Below are 21,680 nucleotides of genomic sequence, written 5' to 3'. Positions count from 1 at the left end.
GGCTCCTGGGCCATGAGAGGCACCAGGCTGTGAGTGCGCGTGGCCTGCGGGTGGCTCCCTGCCGCGGGTGGGTCCCTGCCCTGCGTGGGCCCCTGCCTGGCGCTGTCCCGCAGGTCCCTCCCGAGGGCCGCCCGTCCCACGGTGCCTCCCGCGGGCCCCCCTCACTCCCCCGGCGCGGCCGCGCCCTCCGCGGCCCACCCGGGCCGGGCTCCGGTGAATCAGCACAGGCGGGGCCCAGGGGGGCGAGGGGGCGGTGCCTTGGCGCGGGGCACGACGGGAGATGTAGTCCCTGAGGAGGTGCTGTGCTGCATGAACCCAAGGACGCTTCCGCACCTGAGGACTTCATCTCCCGTCGTGCCGCGCGGGCGGAGGGGGTGGGCGGGGCATCGGGGAAGGGCGGGGCGGGGCGGGGCGCGCGCAGGGGGGTTGTGGTGGCCCGCGGCGCGCGCACAGCACCGGGCGCAGCCGCCGCCGCCGCCTCAGCCGCAGCAGCGCCGAGACCGCCGCGCCCTCTTCGTCCTCCTCTTCCTCCTCCTTCCTCCTCCCGGAGCCCGCAGCCTCCTCGCCCCTCTCCCCCCCGGACCCCGCGAAGATGGTGGACCGCGAGCAGCTGGTGCAGAAGGCCCGGCTGGCCGAGCAAGCCGAGCGATACGACGACATGGCGGCCGCCATGAAGAACGTGAGTCCCGTCCCGCGGCCGTCGCGCTCCCCACACACACGCACACGCCCTCCTCCTGCCGCGCCGGGGCCGCGCTCCCCTCGCCCTTCCCGCGTGTTCCCCGCGGTGAGTGCTGGGCTCGGCCGGGGGGGGCCCGCGGGGGTGCGAGGGCCCCGGTCCCTCGCCCTCCGACACCCCCAGCTGAGTCTCGCTCCCGCCGCTTTTCCCGATCCAGGGTTACCTTGCTTTCTCCCGACCCCCATCCCCTGCCTTAGAGCCCCCCACGCATCCCTTCTCCTGTTATGCGCCCCCCACCCAGCCCCACTCATCCTGCTCCTCTGTCCTAGAGACTCCTCCCCACATCTTCCGCCTGTTCTGGGGCTCGCATCCAGCCCCACACATCGCTCTCTCCTGCCCTAAACACCCCCCCGCATCTTCTCCCGTATTCCGGGGCCCCCGTCCAGTCCCACACATCCCCCCTCTCTGCCCTAGAGCCGCCCCCCATCCTCCCCCTGCTCTAAACCCCCGCGCTTTGCCCCCCCCCACCCCTCTGCCCTGCCCTGCTGCCCCCACCCAGCCCCACGCATCCCCCTCCCCTGCCCTACAGCACCCCCACATCCTCTCTGCCTTAAAACACGTTGGCTCCGCAGCCCTGCAGCCCCCCACATCACCTTCCAGCCGCATTTCTTCTCGCCCCCCACCCCAGATCCCCCTCCCATGCCCCCCTCCCCGCCCTGCTCCAGCGTGGCGGGGCACAGGAGCCATCCCGGGGGTGCAGCGCTGCCCAGGGGGGTCACACCGGCTCGGGGCCCCATGGGGCGAGGCAGGGGGGGACCCGGTGTGGGGGGGGGGCTTGCGTGCACACCTCTCCCCGCTGCCGAAATACCTCCCCGTACATCCCTTCCCACGCGTGGTCGCCGGGGCTGGTGTGTGCCCCTGACCCCAAAGATCGGGAGCCCTTTCACTGTCAAAGCTCTTATTTTTACTGCTCTTGGTTGGAGATTTATGAATTGAGTCATGTTGTATTCATTTCACGCTCTTAAAATAAAGACTCTGCATATAGCAGGCTGATCTGATTTGTGACACTGAACGCTCCCCTTCAATACTGACATTTTGACAATATAAGAAGGGAAAAAAAAACATATCTCTGATCTGATCTTGCAAACAAAGCAATCGTGGGAGGCAGGATCAAGTCATTCCAGAAGATTCTGCATTTGTCATATTGCAGAGAGGCTAGACTGGGTGGAGGGAGGGAGGGGGTGCTTTAAAGGGGAAAACTGTTCTTTATGTTTGTCTTCTTAGTCAGGTCTGAACCTTTGCTGGGAGCTGGGGTGTCCTCCCCGGCTGATGAAAAGTGAATGCCGATCTGGGAATGTCGCAGTCTGCCGTGGGTGCAGCTCTGTTTGCCCATATTGCACCATTTTGTCAATAACCTTGCATTTATCAAACAGACTAAACTGTCACAGCTCGAGCCCGGGGAGGGAGGAGATGTCTTATCAAGGAATGAAATACGGATAATCGGAACGAGATATTATCACATTAAACCAGCCGGGCTGTCCCTCTGCTGCACTGTGGCTTTTATACCATTTTCTGATAGTGGCATCTATTCATTTTAAAGCAAAGCCTGCTGTGTGAGCAGATCCTACAGCTCATTTCCTACGGATAATACAACCACCGTGACAAAGCCAGCAGGGATATGCCCGGGACTCACAGCCGTGTTGCACTGTGAATTTCTCTTCGCCTGCTTCCCTGGGCTTCGTGCTTGAACCCCAGGCGTTGTTAAGAGCTCATATATGTGATTTTTTTTTTTTTTTTTTTTTTTTTTTTCCTTCCAGCCCTTACGGGCCCTGGTGAAACAGTAACCCGGGCTAACGCCTCTTATCAGCTGCCGGGTAGTTTGGCCGTAAGGAAACGATCCCCAGCGGGAGCGCTGACGCCTCCCTTCACCAGCAAACAAAAGGCAGAGCTTTGTTCTTCCTTTCTGCTCCGCGCTGCCCCAACTCCGGCACGGCCGGTCCGGCGGCCACGGGCATGTCACAGCCATGTCACAGCCGGTTATCCCCGTCCCCGTGCGCTGCCCAGCCCCCAGCCCCGGTTGTGCGGGAGGCTGATGACCTCGCACTCATTTCCGTAGCAACGCCTAGTGATGTCATATGCCATGGTCCAAGCTGCAATGCACCCAGGCGGTAGCAGAGAGCATGCGGGCTGCGCCTAGCGAAGGTGATGCAGAGCCATCCTGCCCTCCAAACCTAGCCCTCCCCAGCACCCTGCTGAGAAATGCTGGATGCTTCTCCTTTCAAACCTCTCACCGCAATGGTGGGCATAAAAGAGGCTCGTTTTCCTGCAGCTTCCTCTCACCTGTGATGGCTGCCTCACATGGGCTAGCTGGGTGGGTTGTTCAGCTTCAGCTCTGTCTACTTGGGAACCTGTGCTGAATGGCTGCTGTGTTAATGGTTTTAAATGGAAATGGTCTGCTGGGGTTCTTGCTGTCTGCTGATTCATCCAGTGATGTCTAGGATCGCAATAATTTCTCTAAAGTATTATTTATTATATAATAACTTCTAGCTGCTTCCTTCTTTCTTGCAAGTGCTAGCTGCTAGTGCCCCTAATTGCTACCTGCAATTATGTTGCTGCTGCAGGAGCAGGATTGCTCCTTCAGCTCCAAAAGGGGCAAGTTTACTGGAGGGTCTTTGAAAACACAGCAGATGGTCCCCTTGCCTACCAGAGGGAGCAGGAAGTGATGCCACACCCAGGAAGGGTGTAGGGCTGGGCCCATCAATCCAGAGTATGTCTTCATGACCTTGGTCCTGTCCCTTGTCACCTCAGTGCTATCTGGGGGTACCATCAGCCCTATCAAGTATTGGGGGACAGGAAAACTCTGCTGGTCCCCAGGGTGGTCAGACATTGGCCTTGGGCTTTCTTGCTCGAGTTTCACTTCCTACAGTGCTGGTGGTTGGAGCAGGATGCGTTTTTGTCTGGTTCAGCTTCAGGAAGAGCTTTACTGTCTGAGCCCACACCAGGGCTGGGGATCGATACCCATTAGCTGGGGAGAGCAGTGCTGCTGGAGGCTTTCCGGAGCTGGGAGCCCTGCCAAGCCCCTGGCCAGCACTGCCCAGGGAGCAGAGCACATGCCTCCCCTCAGACCTTTCTGTTGAGGGGATGTGCAGGTGAATGAACCAGATGATTGCAATAACTTATGCAGGAAATAAGTAGTCTTTTAAAAGTGTGTGGGGAAAATTATTGCACTGCAGCTATGTATGGTGTAGATGTGGGGCTGTCCCCTGTGAGGGGAACACCTGACTACTTGACTTTGGGGGCCCAACCTCTGCAGCAGGGCCTGTTCACAAGGACCACCAAGTGTGGGTGTGGAGGGGGAATTTTGGAGATACTGGAAAGCAGATGGCTGCTCCAAGCTTTAGATACCACAGCTTGGTGCAGTAAATGGCCATTGTGGGTGGAGGAGGAGCATGAGGATGGGGAATTGCAGGCCTTCCCTGGCACGGGGTATGTGGGCTTCTCCCGTGATGGTCACCAGCTGGGCAGGTTATCATCCCCCACATCCAGTGTATCATTGCTGATAGCAAAGCTTCACACAGACAGCAGGCTCACCCTTGGAAAAAGGGGGTAGTAAAACAAATCCATCCTGTCTGGAGAATCCCCAGGGAGCAGAGCAGCAATGATTAGCTGCTTTCTGCTCGCAGTGTACACAGACAAAAGGGTGGTGTGGAAAGGCTTCTCCAGGAGGAGTGCTGGGCAGGCCATCTGTGATGGTGGGAGGGGACCAAGGAGTGCGAGCTGCTGTAGTAGCACTTCCCAGGGGAGCTGGGGAAGGCTTTGGAGAAACCATTCCCAGTGCCGAGGTGGATGTTGCAGTCATTAGCTGTTGGCATCTAATGGCAGCATTGATGCTCTTGTGCAGGCAGCTTGAATGCTGTGCCTCCAGACCACTGGTGGGCTGCAGTGGTGGCAGGGATTGGAGGCAGCCTGACTCATGACCACTTCCTTCCTGGAGGTCTGTGGGGTCGGGACAGGATGGTGGCTGTCAGGAGCTCCTGTCCTTATGACCTTGTGGCAATTCACAGTGTGGGGCTGTCTCTGTGCAACTTGGCCTTGGGACCCTGTAGCAGTAGCCTGAGTCACATCTGCACCCAAGCCATAGGTAAGTAGCAGTGTGCACTGTATGTGACTGCAGTGGACATTGCTACAGTAACTGACCAGTCTTCAGCAGATCAAGCTCTTAAAAATTCCTCTTTGAGCTCCTGTGAGTTCTTACTTAGTCCATGTAGAAGAGTCACTGGCCTACAAGACCATGCTGGGTTTCTTAGTTGGCCAAGTGTAGCAGCCATGGTGGATTTGACCCAAAACAGCTCTTCTTGAACTAAAAAAAAGTGATATTGAGACTGTGATGATAGCAGTTGAATTATATCTGGGGGCACAGAAACAGGAAAATTTGGGCAAGGGTTCTCCATGAATCTCTAGATTATTTGGGCTTAGTGAGTAGATCTCTTGGATGATGTCTAACCATGAAAATGCAAAAAGGTTGGTGGGAGTTGTCTTGATCTATTAGGTTTCTTTTCAACCACCTTTATTTGCTGCTTCTTGTGTAAAAAGATGTCTGGTTCACAGAAGATTCAATTGTTTTAGCACACCAAATAATCTTCATAATGTCAGTGGATAAGCCCTATCTGCCCCAGATGTGTTCACCAGCTGATCCCAGAGTTACTCTCTGGAATAAACTCTTTGGATACTGATGATGTGTACTTGGGCTTGCTGGAATATTCAGGGACAGCAATTTAGGGACAACCATAGAACTTCAGCTCCAGAAATGTTTCCTGGATTAAAAACTCCTTCATCTAGGGGTATATACACTGTTCTTGGCAACTGGATGAGGTCTTTGGCATCCTCTTAGTGGTTCTCATGGATGTCCTGGACTGTGCTTTCAAGAGGGTTATCCACATAACTGTGGTGTATCCCTCTGCCTCCTGCAGCTGGGATATGGTTTCTGATCAGGGAGATAAAAAACATGGTTCTTCCTCAGCTTCTACAGGTGGTAGAATTAAGATTTTCCTTAATTTGAAGATCCCCACCATACTTTTTACTCTTCTTCATGTATATTACTGAACCATTTTTCTTATGCCTGGGCCAGTAGCATTAGTGCTGCTCAGGAGCATGCTCAGCTTGGCTTTCCAAGTAGGAATAAGCAGCCTCAGCCTTGCTAAGCTTAAGATCAGAGAGGTGGAGTCAAAATGACCTGATTATGGTCCCCATTAGCCTATGGGGGGGCCTGGGTTTTGTTGCCAGGCTGGTTAGTGACCCCAAGGTCACAATCCTAAGGACAAGGATTTTTCAAAGCCTGATATTCCTACTACCTCTGCAGGCTTGTAGCTGGAAATTGGATCTACTAGCTGTTGCTCTTGAGGACAGAAGGAGAAGCATGGCTCAGGGTGCAGCTGATGGAGCAGGGACTAGGGAGGAGAGTGGTAGCCATGACCTGACATCTGGAGAAACCTCCATGGATGGTGACACATCTGGCAGGGCCTAATGCACCAACTCTATGACTGAACTCTTGAGCTTCTGTTTGCAGCAGCTTCATGCCAAGTAAAGCATGCACAGAAGTTGTGTGCAAGGGTACATATTTAGGAAAAATAAAGAAGCCAAGCTTTTGTGTGTCCCAACTGCTAGTGCTCAAGTAATCAGCTGCCTTTTGGGAGGTGGCTTTGTCTGAGCTCAGACATGTCCTTGGATGTGGAGCACTGCTGAACTTGTTGGTGCTGCTTTTCCCTTGGCAGAGGTGAGTGGTGTGTTGGGAGCTCAATTCCAGTCTGGCAGGGAAGAGTCAGACTAGTTCAGACCAGAGCTGTCTGCTCTGTGTCCCAGGCTCTTCAGAGGCAGGAACAGGGAAAGAGGCATTGGAAAATGCCTCCAGTCTGACCTGAGGGAGCTTTTCCTCAGATGGGTCAATGCCTGAGGCATTTAGGACTCTGCCTTGTGCTTTTTTGCTCTGTTCAGCCTCCTGAGCTGCCAGCAAAATGTGAATGCATATTAGAATGAGTGTGGTACAAAGCACAGTGGAACAGGATTTGCCTGGCTTCCCAAGTGTTTCTCCACTGACAGTCTTGATAGGATCCAGGCATCATCTTCCACCTCACTGTGGCAAAGCTGTGATGCAGGTCTGAGGTTGTCTCTGAGTAGCTGCTGCACCCTCCGTGCTTCCAGGCATTCTGCGCTTCAGTGCTCTGCAGCTCATGACAGATTTTTCCAAAGCTGATACTGTGAGGAGTATTTTTGTGGTTTGGAGCCAGCTTAGACCTTCTTTCCTTTGCTGGTAGTCTTTGTCTTTTCCTTCTAGAAAGCTGAAAGCCTTCAACAACTTCTGCTCTTTACTGGAAAGGTAACTAATCTAACTGGTCCTTAGCTGAAGTCTTGCTCCCCAGTGTTAGATTCACATGACTGCAGAGAAATGGCAATGGCCATTTCTGGAAAATGGCAGCTGCCTTGTCTGGGAAGAAAAAATTGAGTGAAAACGTTAAGTCTTGACTCTGTTTGACTAGTGATGGTCACTGCTGGGCAGTGATAGTCTGTAATCTAAAACAAGGGGAAGTAGCTATGGATTGGTCACTGTACTGGATTTTGGGTGGCTTTGTCTTTCAGCCTCTGAAACCTTTGGCTTGCCTTGAAGAAGCTGTCCAGATAAATGGTGGTGGCTGGTTTTATGCCCATGGCATTGAGATAAAACATTCTGCCATGGCTGCTGGCTACCAGGCTCTGCCTATGCTTCTGCCAGTGCAGCTTTTGGTCATTGAAGGTGGGGGAACTCTTCTTTCCCCATGGAAATGAAATGGCTTTGTGGGAATGTTTTTCTCCTGGCTGCTTGATCCTAATGAGCAAAGTCCTTCCTCCTAGCCTAAAATGAAGGAAAATGGGGACAAAATTACTTTAATTCTGCTGTTTAAATTTATTTATTTTTTTAAGTAAGAGACCTGACTTTCTGCTCCAAAATCTAGATGTCAAGATGTGGGATTCACACCTGTGACTCTGGGTGGGGAGCATGCCTGGGGGAGGAGCTCAGCATCAGGATGGCTTTGTCCATCTTTTCTGAGTGCATAAAGACAGTGAGGCTGAGCTGCTGCATCTTTCTGGTCCCTCCTGTGGGCTGGAGCCCTGGGAGCAGCTGTGGCTGCTAAATCATAAGGGTTGATCTTCACCCAGGAGTCTCATGCTGGTTGCACTGCTGGTTATCTTGATATAGTCTGGAAAGCTCAGAAATGGTAAATTCTGGAAAATGAAGCTGAAATGATGAGGCAGCAATTCTTGGGCTGCAAGAAACACTGACAAGACTGTCTCTCAAAAGCAAATCCTTCGTGTAGCTGGTGAAACAAAAGCCTTTGTCTGCCTATTTAAGGGCAAACCTCCCCCAGTTTCAGGTTTTTCTGTGCTAACCCAGATTTAGTCACATTTAGTCTCGGATGTGACCCAGTACATGCTCAATTAAATATTAAACAAACCTGATTTTTGGCCCCAAGGTAGTGATCTAGTGACCAGGGGCAGTGCATTAGTTAATTGCAGTTGGAGAGTAACTGGAGAACATGTCACTGGTGATGGCATGAGATTCCCTTAAAGTGATCCCCAGATTAGGGATTAGAGTACTTAATGTTTTTCTTCTAGAAAGGAGATGTTGGAATTGAGTCCAACTATGGGTGTTTGAGGCAGCTGTGCTTGGACGAGCACAAGTCTGCAGAGATTCCAAGTGCAAACCATTCCTTAATTGTTTGCAAATTCCCTCTGATGTCTCTAGATGGGTTGGCTTGCTTGGGCTGTGTCTTTTTGGTTACGTACCAAGCAAAGCTACTTGGCTTGTGAGTTTGCTTCTGACTCCTCTCTTAAGATGGTTTCAGCAAGGCTCTAGAGAAACACCAGTGAGAAGTCTCAGCTTCAGTGCTAACGAGGCTGCTGATGGACATGTTGTTTGGACAGTTGTGGTGCTCAGCAGCATAAAGTTTATTAATAGTAGGTGGAGAAGCTGTTGCTGTGCCATGTGCTAACAGACATGCTCAGCAATTGCTGTAGGAGATCTCTGCTTGTAAAAGGCCAATGCTTAGTGTTCAGCAGTGAATGAGAACTTGGGGGAGATTAACAGCCTTTGATTTACACCCAGCTGGGGCAGGCATTGGAGCTTTGCCTGTTTATGCTGTTGGGCTTTGTTACATGGGATGAATATTTCATTACCTAGAAGTTGGGAGCTTGGCTTCTCTCGTTTGGTGTTGTCAAGATGATGTTGGCACCTGAGGGGTTCTGTCACCTGTGTGAGCTGAGATCAAATATGTGCTGGAAGTCCCTTGTGCTTCAGAAGAGGCTGGGAGGAGGTGGCTGGAGCCAGGAAAGGGGAGTTAAACAGTTGGATCTAGGATAGTAAAGTGACCCTCCTTGTAATTTAAAATGGGTTGCAGTGCTCCAGAAAGCTGCCAGAGCAAAAACTTGACTTCCTTCTGTTCTGCAACTTCATTTAAGAAATTAAATAAAACTGCCTTTGCTAGAGGTGTGTAAGATCATGCCTGAAATCCCCAAAGCAGTGGGAGGGTAAAGTACATGTGGAGGGATAATCACCTTACTCACTGATGCAGAAATTAAAGCTATCGTGGAGCATGCAGGAATCCACCTGGGTGTTCTGGGAAGTCTCTTGCTTAATCTGTTAAAACATGTTTGAGACACCAAGGAGCTGCTGGATCTGCAGACCAGGAGACCTAGAGCAAAAATCTCGTGAGGTGTTTTTTTTCCAGTATTTCCGGAATATTTTCAGAATCTTACCTTGATGTGCAACAACCAGGTGTTCCCAAAGTGTTTGGGGGAGTGACATGGAGCAGCTAAAAATGTACATGCTCACTGCAGGGAGTTTTACATGGCTGCACCATCTCCCATTTCACCCTTTGGAGCAGCACTTGCAGCTGCCATGGCAGCAGTGGCTCTGCTGTGCCAGAGGAAGCCATGCCAACAGACGGGAATTGCCCAGTTCATCCTGCTTCAGACCTGGGAACAGACTCTCTCAGCAGCCAAAACCTGCTCTCAGCCTTGGGGTGGCTTGCCCATGGCACATTATGTCTTCTTTCTCCACTTGGCTCAACCAAGTAGAGGTCATGGGCACAGGCATTTTTTGAGCCCCTGATTAAGGACAAGCCCTGGCACTTGATGCTCTGGGGAGGATTTGATGATCTGGTGGCAGGATTCTTACTGCCTGGCAGTGGGGCTGGAGGTGAGCAGGAAAGCACTAAGATCTGAGCCAGATTAGTACCCTTGGAAGCTGTGAGGTAAATCTTTAAGCAGCTAATGCTCCCAGCACAACTAAACACCCTCCCCACATGAAACTTGGTGCATTTATCTAGAGAGTCTCTGAAATCTGTCTAGCTTGGGTTTGTTTTACCATGAATTGGAAAGAAAAAAACATCTTCTGCATGGACCAAGTCTCAAGACTCTAGAAATGTCCAGTGGCCATCCTGTGGATGGCTGCTTCAGCTTAAAATCCTGTGAGTAGATGGAATCTTCTGAGGAATAATGCTTAGACAGAAGTTAAAAAACCCCAAGTCTTTAAACTTGTACAGAAATGCTTCTGAGAAAAGAGTTGTAGTTACTCATGAAGAGCTCTTCAGCTCTCACCTGGAAAAGCTTAATGCAGCCCAGAAGAGTCTGTAGCAACCATGAATTGTCATTCTCCATCCAAAAGGATCAAGGGATCAGCTCTGAGCTCCTGAAACTTGCTGTGAGCTCCAGGGGTGCCTCTGAGCTCTCACAGCTGTGGCACACTGTGGCACTGGTCTTCCATGTGCTTAGCAGAGAGCTTGGAGAACAGGCCTGGGAGCAGGGAGCAGAGTGGATAATCCAGGGCAAGAGAGCTCCCCAAGCTGTTGGGTGATGGAGAAGGGTGGTGGTGATGCTGGGCTGCTGCTGAGACACTCACACAACACAGCAGTGGGCAGATGATGCTGCCAGCCTGCCATATCCTGGGGAAGGAATAGCTTGGCATCCCTTCTGTTGCTTTGTAGTTAGCAGGCAAAGGTGCTGGTATCCCATCTGCCAGAAACACTGTGATGAGCTCTGAGTGACAATCCTCTGAAATGCTGGGACTGATGTGGTTGGACTTGCTGCTCTCTCCATCTGGTGGCTGGAAGGCACTAGGCCAACAGAGGTGGATCATTTTCCCCAGGAGTTGTTAATAAATATGAGGCAGGTAGTGGCAGCAAGATGCTGAAGCAAGTTTTCCTATGGCCGGTTTTCATCTTGTTTAATAGCCTGTCAGTAAGGCTAATGGGAATCAGGGTGTTAATAAGGAAAACAAGAAAACTTGAGTGTAAATCCTTCCTGGCTCACAAGCACATGCTGGCTAGAAGAGCAGCTCCCTGCGACACGACTGTGCAATGCTAACTCAGAAATGGTTTGTCACTCCTTGAGCATTTGTTTGTAGAACACTTGTACACAAAACTGGAAGGCTGGGGTTTTTCCTTCCAGTTGGTTACTGGGATGTGCCTGGGCTGTTCTCTGCCCACAATAGTCATGGCAAGCAGATGCTCTCTCATGTTTGCCTTATCTCAAACTGCAGAAGAAGTCAGAGACACAAATCGATGGCAGCCAGGTATTCTCTAGTGGAAAAAAACCCAGAGTCGTTAGACCAAGTGCTGGGACTGCAGTGCTGCAGATAAGGGCTGGTACACAAAATGCTGCTGCCAGACACTGAATGGAGCAGCTCAGGGCTCTGCTGCTCTTACTGATTTTCTCACCTTGGCTCCCTTCAGCCTTTCATGTGTAAGTATGACCCAAGTAGATGAAATTTGCATTTTCTCTAACTGAAATCCATGATGGCTACACTGAAGCTGGAGTAGGAGGTCTGCAGGCTCCAAGGACTGATCAAACCTGAGTGCAGTGTGAGCACATGTAGTTATTAAGCTAAAAAGGCCAATGAAATAAATGAGCTCCTGGTTTCCACATCTCCCAGTTTGAAGACTTTGTCTGGGGTGGTTCAAAGTTGCCTTAAGTAATAAAGGCTGCAGAGTGGGATGAAAGCTGCTGTTAAGTGTAGGAACATGCAGAAATCCTAATTGGTGTCTGGAGTGCCTGAGTAGCCTCTGAGATGCAACTGGGCTACAAGCAATAAACAATTCTCTGCAGACACTGGTCCTTGAGGCACTGGGAGCAATTTGAAATGTAATGGCAGAACCATCCCATGTGCTCTCAGCTGCTGTCCTGTGATGTGAACTGGCCCTGCTGGCTTAGAAAATGGGAAGTAGCAGGTGATTATTCATACTGAAACAGGCAGAGGAGAAGGCAGTGGGGAACTTGTGTCTGCCCACAGCCTGCTCATGCTTTTTTTTTGTCTTGTCTGGGATGAGAGGAAGGGTTCAACCTACAGCCCAAAACCCCCCTGGCCACACTGAGTTAAAACATGAGCAGAGGACAGCGGAAGGGGTCAGCCAGGAGAGAAGCAGTTATGGTGTGACTTCCACTTTGGAAGTGTGACATGGGGGCGAAGGCAAGGCAACAGGGAAAAGAACCCAAACCAATCTGGTAACATTTTAGATTTAGGTCTGGTTTAACACACGCCTACTTCACCAAAGTAGGACAGTGCTTAAGAAAAGCATCTTGGTGACTGCTGCGATGGAGTTGTAGGACAGCTCGCTCTGGTGCTTTGGGAGAAACTGTTCTTGGTGAGGCTGTGTGACATCGAGTCGTGACTCCCACCAGGCTGCTGGGTCATGGTGACAATTTCATGTGCTTGAGGGCAGCCATTTCTTCAAGTTAGGACGAGCTGGAGACAGAAAAAAACAGGCAGTCTGTCAGTCATGACCTTCTAAAATGACAGTACTTGGGCTGCTGAAGGTGATCTTGTCACAGAATCATTAAGGTTGGAAAAGACCTCTAAGGTTACAGAGTCACGACCTTTAACCAGTCACCACCTTGTCAACCAGACCAGAGCACTTAGTGCCATGTCCAGTAATTTCTTGAATACTTCCAGGGATGGGGACTTCACCAACTCCCTGGGCAGCCCCTTCTGATGCCTGACATCCCTTTGTGTGAAGAAATTCTTCCTGATGTCTGGCCTGAACCTCCCGTAGCACAGCCTGAGGCCATGTCCTCTTGTCCCTGCACATGGGTGTTGGGGTCCCAGCATGAGACAGAAGCTGGGGCTGGGGGGGAAGGTGACGTGTCTGCAGGTATTGTGACCTTTTTCAGCTGCTTGAGCCTGGAGGGGTTGTGTGCTGGTTGCTCCCCTTGCCAAGAAGGAATTTCAGTGGTTGGACTTGCTCAGAACATCGTTTACCTTTCAAAAAATGAAGCAGAGAAAGGGACCTTCAGGCCAGAGTTCAGACTAACCAGCTGCATGTGAAGGAAAACAAGGCTCTTGCTGGGGTTTGTGTGGAGAGATAACAAACTTAATTACATGGTGCAGGAGCTGCAGATAGAACAGGAAGCACGAGTGCTGGAGAGGAGATGGATGTTGTGTATCCTGGTGGGAGAGGAGCTCTGGTGATCTTTAGAAGCTGTTCTCAGTGAACAGTTTGAAGTTCTCATGGCTGTCTCTGTCTCTCCAGGAAAGCTCCACTGTTTTGTAGTTGTCTGATGTCTTGAAGGATTTGGATTCTCTTTTAGGCAATAAGAGCAAGCGTTGAGATTTATAACATGGGTTAAACTGCCAGATGTTGATGGTATTCCCCAGGGAAGGATCTCTGGGTCCTGTCAGCTTGCCAGTGCTGTCTGCTTGAAGATAAGACATCAAAGCCAGGCAGAAGCTGTAAATGAGTGGACACTTAATTATCAAACTAAGTGAAAAGTGTACAAGGATAAACAGGTAGAACTAAGTCCTGTGATGGACCTTCACTGCAGTCACTGAAGGGACCTCAGAAACGATCATATCCTGATGGATACTCAGACCTACTCACACAAAGTGAGAAGTGGAGGATGGGAGTCCTGGAATAAGCCCCTAACAACCTAACTTGCTGTTCTCTGGGAGCAAACCTTCCCCATGGGTCTCACCAAAACCTATTAATAGGGATACTTCCAGAAAAGGATACTTCCAGAAAGAAGGTGCTGCAGAACCAACCCTTGGGCTTTTGGAGTTTACATGTCTTGACATTAGGGCAGGTAAAGTTTTGCTTGCTCCCTGCCTTCTTCTCATGAGGCTGAACCTTGCCTGGCTGCAATGTGATCCTTGGGCATGCCAGGAGCCTGCCAGGTTTTGGGCAGGGTGCTGAGTCAGAGCTCCAGCTGTAGTGGAAAAATCAGGAAAAACTTCTCAGAGATGGTGCTGCCTCTGCAGTGCTTTGTTGCAAATCAGAGGGCTTGGAGATTTGTACAAGCCCCTGGTCTCCCAAGCAGCATAAACCCTAAACTTCCAGTGATTTTTGTCCAGTGTGAGCTCATAGAGTTTTCCCGTGGCTTAAGGGCACTTGAGTCTTGGTGGTGCAGACACTGTGCCATCAGAGAACTGGTGAGACTGGAACTGGCAGCGTCCTCCAGCTTGGTGATGGAACGTGCCTCCCAGCCAGAGCCTGGCAGCCTGGACTGCTCATGCCAAACTCCCTGCACTCCCTGCCTAGATATCCTTGTGCAGTCTGCTCCTGGCAGGTGTGTTCTCCTTTTTTTTTTTTTTTTCCAGAATAGCTGAAAGACTTTCCTCTATCAAGTTTCCACCATGTGGATCAACTCCTTGTCCTTGGCTGTTTATGCCACATCCAGGACTTGACACCATTTCAGGCTCATGCATCTCCTCAGTCTCCATGGGCACAAGAGTGAGATGAGGCTGGACAGTTACTGAGATTTGCAGAGCAAATTCTGCTGTTCTCTGCTGGCAGCCAGGGAAGTAAAATTCGAAACTGCCTAAGCTTCCCAAAGATCAGGTAGACTCCAGCTGATGGCTCTGTGCTCCTGCCAAGCCCTTCTAATGCCAAATTAAGATTTTCCTTTGGCTATTTGAAGTCTCTGACTCCATGTAACAGTGCTGGAAGTGGCATCAGGGGATCTGATCCGGGTACTGCCCTTCTTCAGGGAGGTGAGACCCCTTCAGGGTCTGAGTTAAGAAGGGGGAAGGTTCTGCCCTTCCATAATGTGACTGCTGCAATGTGATCCTGATGAAGGATATTGCCTTGTTTGATGTTATATCAGAGGCATTCAGTACAATGCTACAAACTCAGTATATCAGAACCTGCTGTTTAGCCTATGGCTTGATTGAACTCACTTTGTTTCAGTATCCTGCAGTGTAAGAAAAAAAATTCAGCATTTATTTGACCAGCACAGGCTGCAGAGAAGGCACAGGCCCGTGTGCATGTGACAGGCTGGTGCAGAGGTGTGGGAAGAGCAGAGTGACAGTGACTGCACAGTCTGCAGTGTGGAGGGGGCTGTGGCAGGAAATGCCAGCAGGCTCCTGGCAGCTCTGGGCAGACGGAGGGCAGAGATGTCCTCAAAGTCTGCTGAACCTGGGACACATCTTTCCTGCCTTTTTCTCAGATAGGGCAGCTCAGTGTACCCTGCTGTCTGATACCTTGTGTCTTGGGCACCTTGCATTTTCTTCCTGCTGGGAATGCAAGAGCCAGATGGTTTTCTGTTCTTCCTCCCTCAGCTCAATTGCAAACTGAAATGTATGGGACTACAGCCTCTTCCCTCTCCTGGTGCTGAGGGCTGTGGTCCTTGTCCCCACCCATATCACATCTTGGCCATGTCTGCAGTGCTCCTTCCTGGGAGTCTGAGTCCTGCTAGAAACCAGTGATATGGTTAACAAGACTCCCTTCCTGCTTTGACAAGTTCCCTGTGAGCTCCCTGGGGGTAATCTGTCTCCACAGGTGTACCTTCCATCTGTCAGCCAGTTTGTTGAAAGGATTTTGACAGGCAACTTTCCTCCATAATCCTTAATAGCTTCGAATTTAAAATGTTTATGGCAAAGCTAATCCCACGAAACTCCCTGTAGTTTTAATAAATCTGTCCTCCAGCAAGGCTCTTCTGGTGAGAGGAGGTAAATCTGCTTCTTCCTGCAGTGATGAGTATCTGCAGATGTGGCTGTGGGGCACCTGCTTGTTCCTCACTTCAAAACTAGTGTCTCTTCTCAGGAAGCACCTTGCTAAAAGCAAAATTTCATGTGGTGATCAATCTCCACAGCCCCTGTCAGGACAGAAAACTCTTGGAATCAGTGAGTCTATTGTATGGCTGTTGGTATTGGAGACTCCATAGAGAATAATTCAGGCTGGGATTTCTGGATGTTTCTAGTTCCAAATCCCTCTCTCAAAACTGGGCAGCTTAGGTGGGACAAGACCCCAGGTAACCTGATGGAGTCTTTGGTATCTCTGAGGACAGACAACACATAAGCTCTGGGGCAGGGGGACACCTTGGTTGTACTCCCAAAGACATCTCTAACTCACAGAATCATTACTGTGTGTTTGTGCAGGTGTCACTGAGAGGGGAGAATGAAGGGAGACATTCTGTAAAACTGCAGAGTAGAGACCTCAGCACACCAGGCAGGCTGGAGCCAGCGTGCCAGTGTCTCACCACGGCTGTTTGGGCACATTGTGGTTGGGCCCTGCTGCAGGAAACAGGATATCACAGGGATCCCAGGGCCCTGTGGTTAAACAGTCACTGTTCTCCTGGCTAGGAGAGGGCTGTGAGGGTTGGCTTGGCACTGGGAGCTGCCGGATGGCCCGGGCGTCACTGCCGTGCTTACCTTGGGCGGGAGCGCTGGGAGCTGCCCTGGTATCCTGCTCTGTGCTCTTTGTCCTGCACCGCTGGTGGCTGCTGATAGTCCCCGGAGATCCTGCCCTCAGTAACGTGACACCCATTTCCCTGCTCCCTTGCTGTCTCAGCCTGGAGCAGAAGCAGTTGTGCTGGTTTGCAAGGGAAGACCCTGTTCGATATGGAAAAGGGATGTCTGCTGTTCCTCTGCCGGGCTCTAGAGCATCCTGTGGAGCAGCACAGATCCACACAGCAGCGGGGTGGGAGTGTAGGGTGTGCTTGCTGCCTCTGCCTTGGGGGAAAGGGCTAGAGGGGGTCTGATCAGAGACTCTGCTTGCTGTGGAGGAAACAGGCTTAGCTGTAGCCTGGTTTTGGGAGGAGACATTAGCCAGAGCATGGCTGAAGAGCTGCAGGAGGAGTGGATGTTCTGGAATGTGCAGGTCAATATGGTGTGAGCAACTGTGAGTCATTCTAGGTCATTTAAATGAGGTCCTGGGCTGGGCCTTTGGCCTCCTGACCCCCACCATAAATGTGGTTATCTGAGCCCAGAGCAAACCTTGTCCTTACAGATCCTTGTGAAAGTGACTCAGTGTTTGCAGAAGCCTTTCACATCCAAACCATTACCTAATCCTTTACTGCCGTGAGGTGGCTCACAGGTTCCTGCTCTGGTCGCCTGATTCCCAGGTGACTGTGCCCAGGATGTGGGGTGGGGACATGTCCTGGGGGAACGGGGACAGTGGCCATGCCCAGGTTCAGAGTGCCATTTGGCAGCTGTGACTGCCCCAGGGGAGCAGCTGTGTGCAGCTGCTGCGTGGTGTCCTGTCTGCTCCAAGGCTTCTCCTGCCCCTCGGGGTGGGGAGCTGGTGCAGTCTTGGCCAAAGGTGCTGCCCAGGTGGCTCCAGTTGTGGTGAGCTGGAATGGGATTATTGTGATACCAAGGGACGCTTCCCAAGTTCCTGAGGGAGCTCTGTGCTCGTCATCTCCGTAATCCCTTTGTGTTTTTTGCAGTGCATGAGGCAGGTGACACTGTTAACCTCAATGAGGAAAGTCCAGTGTGGGGATTTCCCCTTCACCATGTGAGCTTTTAAGTCCTCATCTGTGTAGGTGCCTGAGGCAGTTGTGATTGTATCTCAGAGATTGTTTGGGTGTCTCTGAAGCATGCCCCATGCTCGTGGGAAGTGGAAAAGATGAGCACCCTGTAGCTCTGGTGGTGTTAATCCATGCAGGTAACCCTGGACCATCTCCTGCCTCTTGCTTTGACTGTTCCTCTCCCCTGCATTACCAAGCCCAGCTCTCATTTTACAGGTGAAAGGCATCTCTTTCCTAGATTTTTCTCGTTCTGGAAGATGCTGATCTCTCAAATAAAACCCAACTCCTGCTCCTTTTGTTGTGGGTCTGGACCACAGCATGATTTCCCAGCTGGCTCGTGCTGGGATAGGAGCAGAGACAGAGCTGGATGACAGAGCAGGACTTTGCCGACTGCCTCCTCCTGCCTCTCTCTCTAGAGATGCACAGGACCACCCGAAGGTGTGATGGCAATGTCTGACAGCTGGGGCTTAACCCAAACGTCTCTTTTCTCTCCCGCTCTCTCCACGCAGGTGACGGAGCTGAACGAGCCCCTGTCCAACGAAGAGAGGAACCTGTTGTCCGTCGCCTACAAGAACGTGGTGGGGGCGCGGCGCTCGTCCTGGCGAGTCATCAGCAGCATCGAGCAGAAGACCTCTGCGGATGGGAACGAGAAGAAGATCGAGATGGTGCGTGCCTACCGCGAGAAGATCGAGAAGGAGTTGGAAGCGGTGTGCCAGGATGTGCTGAGCCTGCTGGACAACTACCTGATCAAGAACTGCAGCGAGACGCAGTACGAGAGCAAAGTCTTCTACCTGAAGATGAAAGGGGACTATTACCGCTACCTGGCCGAGGTGGCCACCGGGGAGAAGAGGGCGACCGTGGTGGAGTCCTCGGAGAAGGCCTATAGCGAAGCCCATGAGATCAGCAAGGAGCACATGCAGCCCACCCACCCCATCCGGCTCGGGCTGGCGCTTAACTACTCGGTTTTCTACTACGAGATCCAGAACGCGCCGGAGCAGGCCTGCCACCTGGCCAAGACGGCCTTCGACGACGCCATTGCCGAGCTGGACACCCTCAACGAGGACTCCTACAAGGACTCAACGCTCATCATGCAGCTCCTCCGCGACAACCTAACGCTCTGGACGAGCGATCAGCAAGACGACGACGGCGGAGAAGGCAACAACTAGACCCCCCCGATGGACTGGCAGCCGCACGCTGATGCTAACTACTGCAGTCTTTATTTTTTTCCCACGAGTGGGGGGGGTCCGGGGTGGGGGAGGGAAAGGGAGGGGACACCTTCCCAGGGAGGCCCCCCACAACCTGTCTTTGATTGCCTCGTTGACATTTTTGCCAAAACACCACTAGTGGAAGTCAGGCTGGCTGTGCTGGTATGGAATAGCAGCCTCACTGGCATATGGACTGTTCTGTAGATTATTAATACAAGTGGAGCTGTCTTTAATTTAACTTTATTGCTAGAAATAAAAAAAGGGTTTTAAGACGAATTTGCGTGGATGGAATGGCCCTCGTTTTTAAGGAAAGCAACGCAAAAACATTTAAAAAAAAAAAAAAAAAAAAAAAGGAAGTTCTGTGGTTCCAGTAAGGCTTTGAGCGTTTGTTTCCGCAGCCCAGGTGCCGTGTGCCCGCTCCACGTCGCGGGGCCTCTCTCTGCAGCGCTCTGCCTGCCAGGGTGCAGCTGCAAATCCCCAAATTGAGAAGGAATTAAAAATAAAACCAACCAAACTAAAGAATTTGGGGCTCGCAAAGCCCTGGGATTTAGGCCATCCAATTTTTTTTCTTTTTTCTTTTTTTTTTTTTTTTTTTTTTTTTTTTTTGGTTGCGATATTTATTAGGGTAGCTTACAGTATTAACACTAAATTGCAGTTTACAGTATTTCTACATTACAGCCATATGACATCAAGCCTTTGATTGTCTGTTTTTCTTTCTTTTGCTAGTTCTTTTGGCTTGCCTTCCTGAGCAGTCCTCGCCTGTGGACTGGCTTTAGCTATTCTGTGTCGCCCAAGGCAAGAAGACCGCCCGCCCGAGGAACATCAAAGCTGCTCTAGTTTTTTGGTCAACAGCTTAACAGGTGCTTGGCTAGCGGCTGTTTCAACTATTTTAAGTCCACAGCAAAAGGTTTAAGAACTTAATTAGACAAAGGGGGAAGTGTTTAAACTTAAAAATGCCACTTAAATAAAAAACAATAAAAAAAAATTTAAAAAAAAGAGCATTCAGGTCTGTATGTCATGTACTGTGTTTGGTATTTCAAAAGACCATCCTGATTTAAGGTGCCACAGCTGCTTCCTCAGGGATTGCACTGCCATTTCACTCTGCCTGACTTTCTCCCACTGTACCATGAGGTTTGTCAGCAGATCTCCGGCACCCAGGGCTCCCTTGTTTGTCACCAGGGAAGCCGGGTGCATTTTCCTTTCTCCTGGGGAAGCTTGTGGTGTAATGAGTGAACTTCAGGAGCTTAGACGCTAATTTGGTAGAGAAATTCCTCAAGGGAAGAGCTACAATCATAGACATTTCTATCCACCATCGGGAGCCCAGGAACTTAGTTCTCTTCTTAGCAAAATCTTTTGGGTCTGTCTGATCCGGCCGGGGGCGGGAGTCGGGGCATCTGAGTTGCTTAGCAGGTAATACTTACCCCATTTTGAGTAAATTTAGCTTTAATTTTGATTTTTTTTTTCCATGGTTGTTGGAGGTTCACTGCTGGGAGCGCTGCGCCCTGCAGCGCTTCCCCCAGCGCTGCGCAGTGAGGAGAAACCGCGCTCGTGCTTTAATTCCTTATTGTGATTGTGATGCTGATTTTGGAACCAGGCTTTCCCCGTCCCTTGCAGAGCCAGCCGCACACGGCGCGTTGTGGCACACACGGCACCGCCGGGGCCCGGGGGGGACGGACACGGCTCCAACCCCTGGCCCGGCCCTGGCCCGGCTTTTCTTTAGGCCGGGGTTCCCCTGCTCCGAGTCTCCCGGGGGGAATTGGGGTGCAGCGTCCCGCGGCGAGGGCTGTGCGGTGCCGCTGCGTGCCGGGACCGGGAGATGCTTTAGGCTTCTGATGTCCCCCTCATCCACCCCCGTGTCCCGTGAGCAGTGTTGTCCCAGCTGTATAATTTGGAAGTGATTTACTGGAATTACAAAACCTATCTTCTTTTTTTTTTTTTTCCTTCTTTTTTTTTTTCCAAATAATTACTACTCTTTTTGGCTTTTTGCTCTGGCTGCTTTAGGAAACTTATGCAGGAGAGATGGCACAAGAGGGCTAAAAACGGAGTGGGGGTCAGGGACTTGATTTTTAAGCAGCTTGAATGGTTTCTTTCATTTTTTAAGAGATGCACTTGCCTATGATACTGTCTCTCCAGTGAAATGATTACTGCTCCATTACTCTATTGATACAATATTGTGCATGCTAGTGTCGTATTTCTATACAGTAGCTTGAAATTTATTAACTTATACTGTAGATGTTATGTATTCCTATGACAAAATAGTCTTCAAAAATTTTTTAAAGTTTTTTAATTTATTTTTCTTTCCTTTATTTTTTTTTCGGGGGTAAAGTTTGCTCTACCAAATAGTGATCGTAACAAACTGATCTGTTATGGATGTTGCTATAGTGACATGCAATTATATATGATTTTGTTTTTAAAAAGGAAAAAAAAAAAGCAAAAGAAAACACCAGTGTTAGCTTAATCTTAATGTCTGGTGTTCGTCATGGTGAAATTATAACTATTACAGTGTAGGAGAACAATGACTGTGTTCTTTGAATGAGCCTTTGTTTGTGCTTTTTGTCATGTTATGCAGTGAACTATTTTTAAGGTCTAATCAGTGATTATTTTTCCAACTCCGTGTTTCTGTAAGGAATTATTTCACACACGGACCATTCTTAGCAGTTTTTCCTCAGTGATGGAATATCATGAATGTGAGTCATTATGTAGCCGTCGTACATTGAGCAAATAAACTTACAGATCTGACGTCAGCGCTGCTTAATTGTTATCGCCTGTCTCGACTTTCTGGGGGGCTCCGTGGGATCGGGGGGGCTCGGGAATGGCCTGGGCTCTGCTCTTGGGGCCGCCTCCCTTCTGCTGCTGCTGCTGAGGATCCGCATCCCTGCGGCTCCTCCGCGGGGCAGAGCGGGCCGGTGGGAGCCGTGGGGAGGGTCCCGTGGCTTCAGGAGTGGCTGGGTGGGCGCTTCCCCACCTCCGTCCTTCCCCACCTCCCTCCCTGCCCGATGGTTTTCCGCTCGCAGCCACACGCGCGGTGA

The 21,680-nt window shown here is 50.8% G+C and overlaps 1 protein-coding gene across 1 annotated transcript; it reads left to right on the top strand.

Moving 5' to 3' along the window:
* The first annotated feature begins 423 nt into the window (after positions 1-423).
* On the top strand, positions 424-21,406 carry YWHAG (tyrosine 3-monooxygenase/tryptophan 5-monooxygenase activation protein gamma). Its single transcript, XM_014876588.2, has 2 exons — positions 424-679; positions 17,956-21,406. The coding sequence occupies exons 1-2, from the start codon at positions 593-595 to the stop codon at positions 18,610-18,612; spliced, it is 744 nt and encodes a 247-aa protein (XP_014732074.1). The 5' UTR covers positions 424-592; the 3' UTR covers positions 18,613-21,406.
* Positions 21,407-21,680: the final 274 nt, after the last annotated feature.

Source organism: Sturnus vulgaris, chromosome 21, assembly GCF_052056855.1.
Source record: "Sturnus vulgaris isolate bStuVul1 chromosome 21, bStuVul1.hap1, whole genome shotgun sequence".
Classification (NCBI taxonomy): Eukaryota; Metazoa; Chordata; class Aves; order Passeriformes; family Sturnidae; genus Sturnus; species Sturnus vulgaris.
The sequence above is the reverse complement of the archived record's forward strand: the minus strand, read 5'-3'. Positions and strand labels throughout refer to the sequence as shown.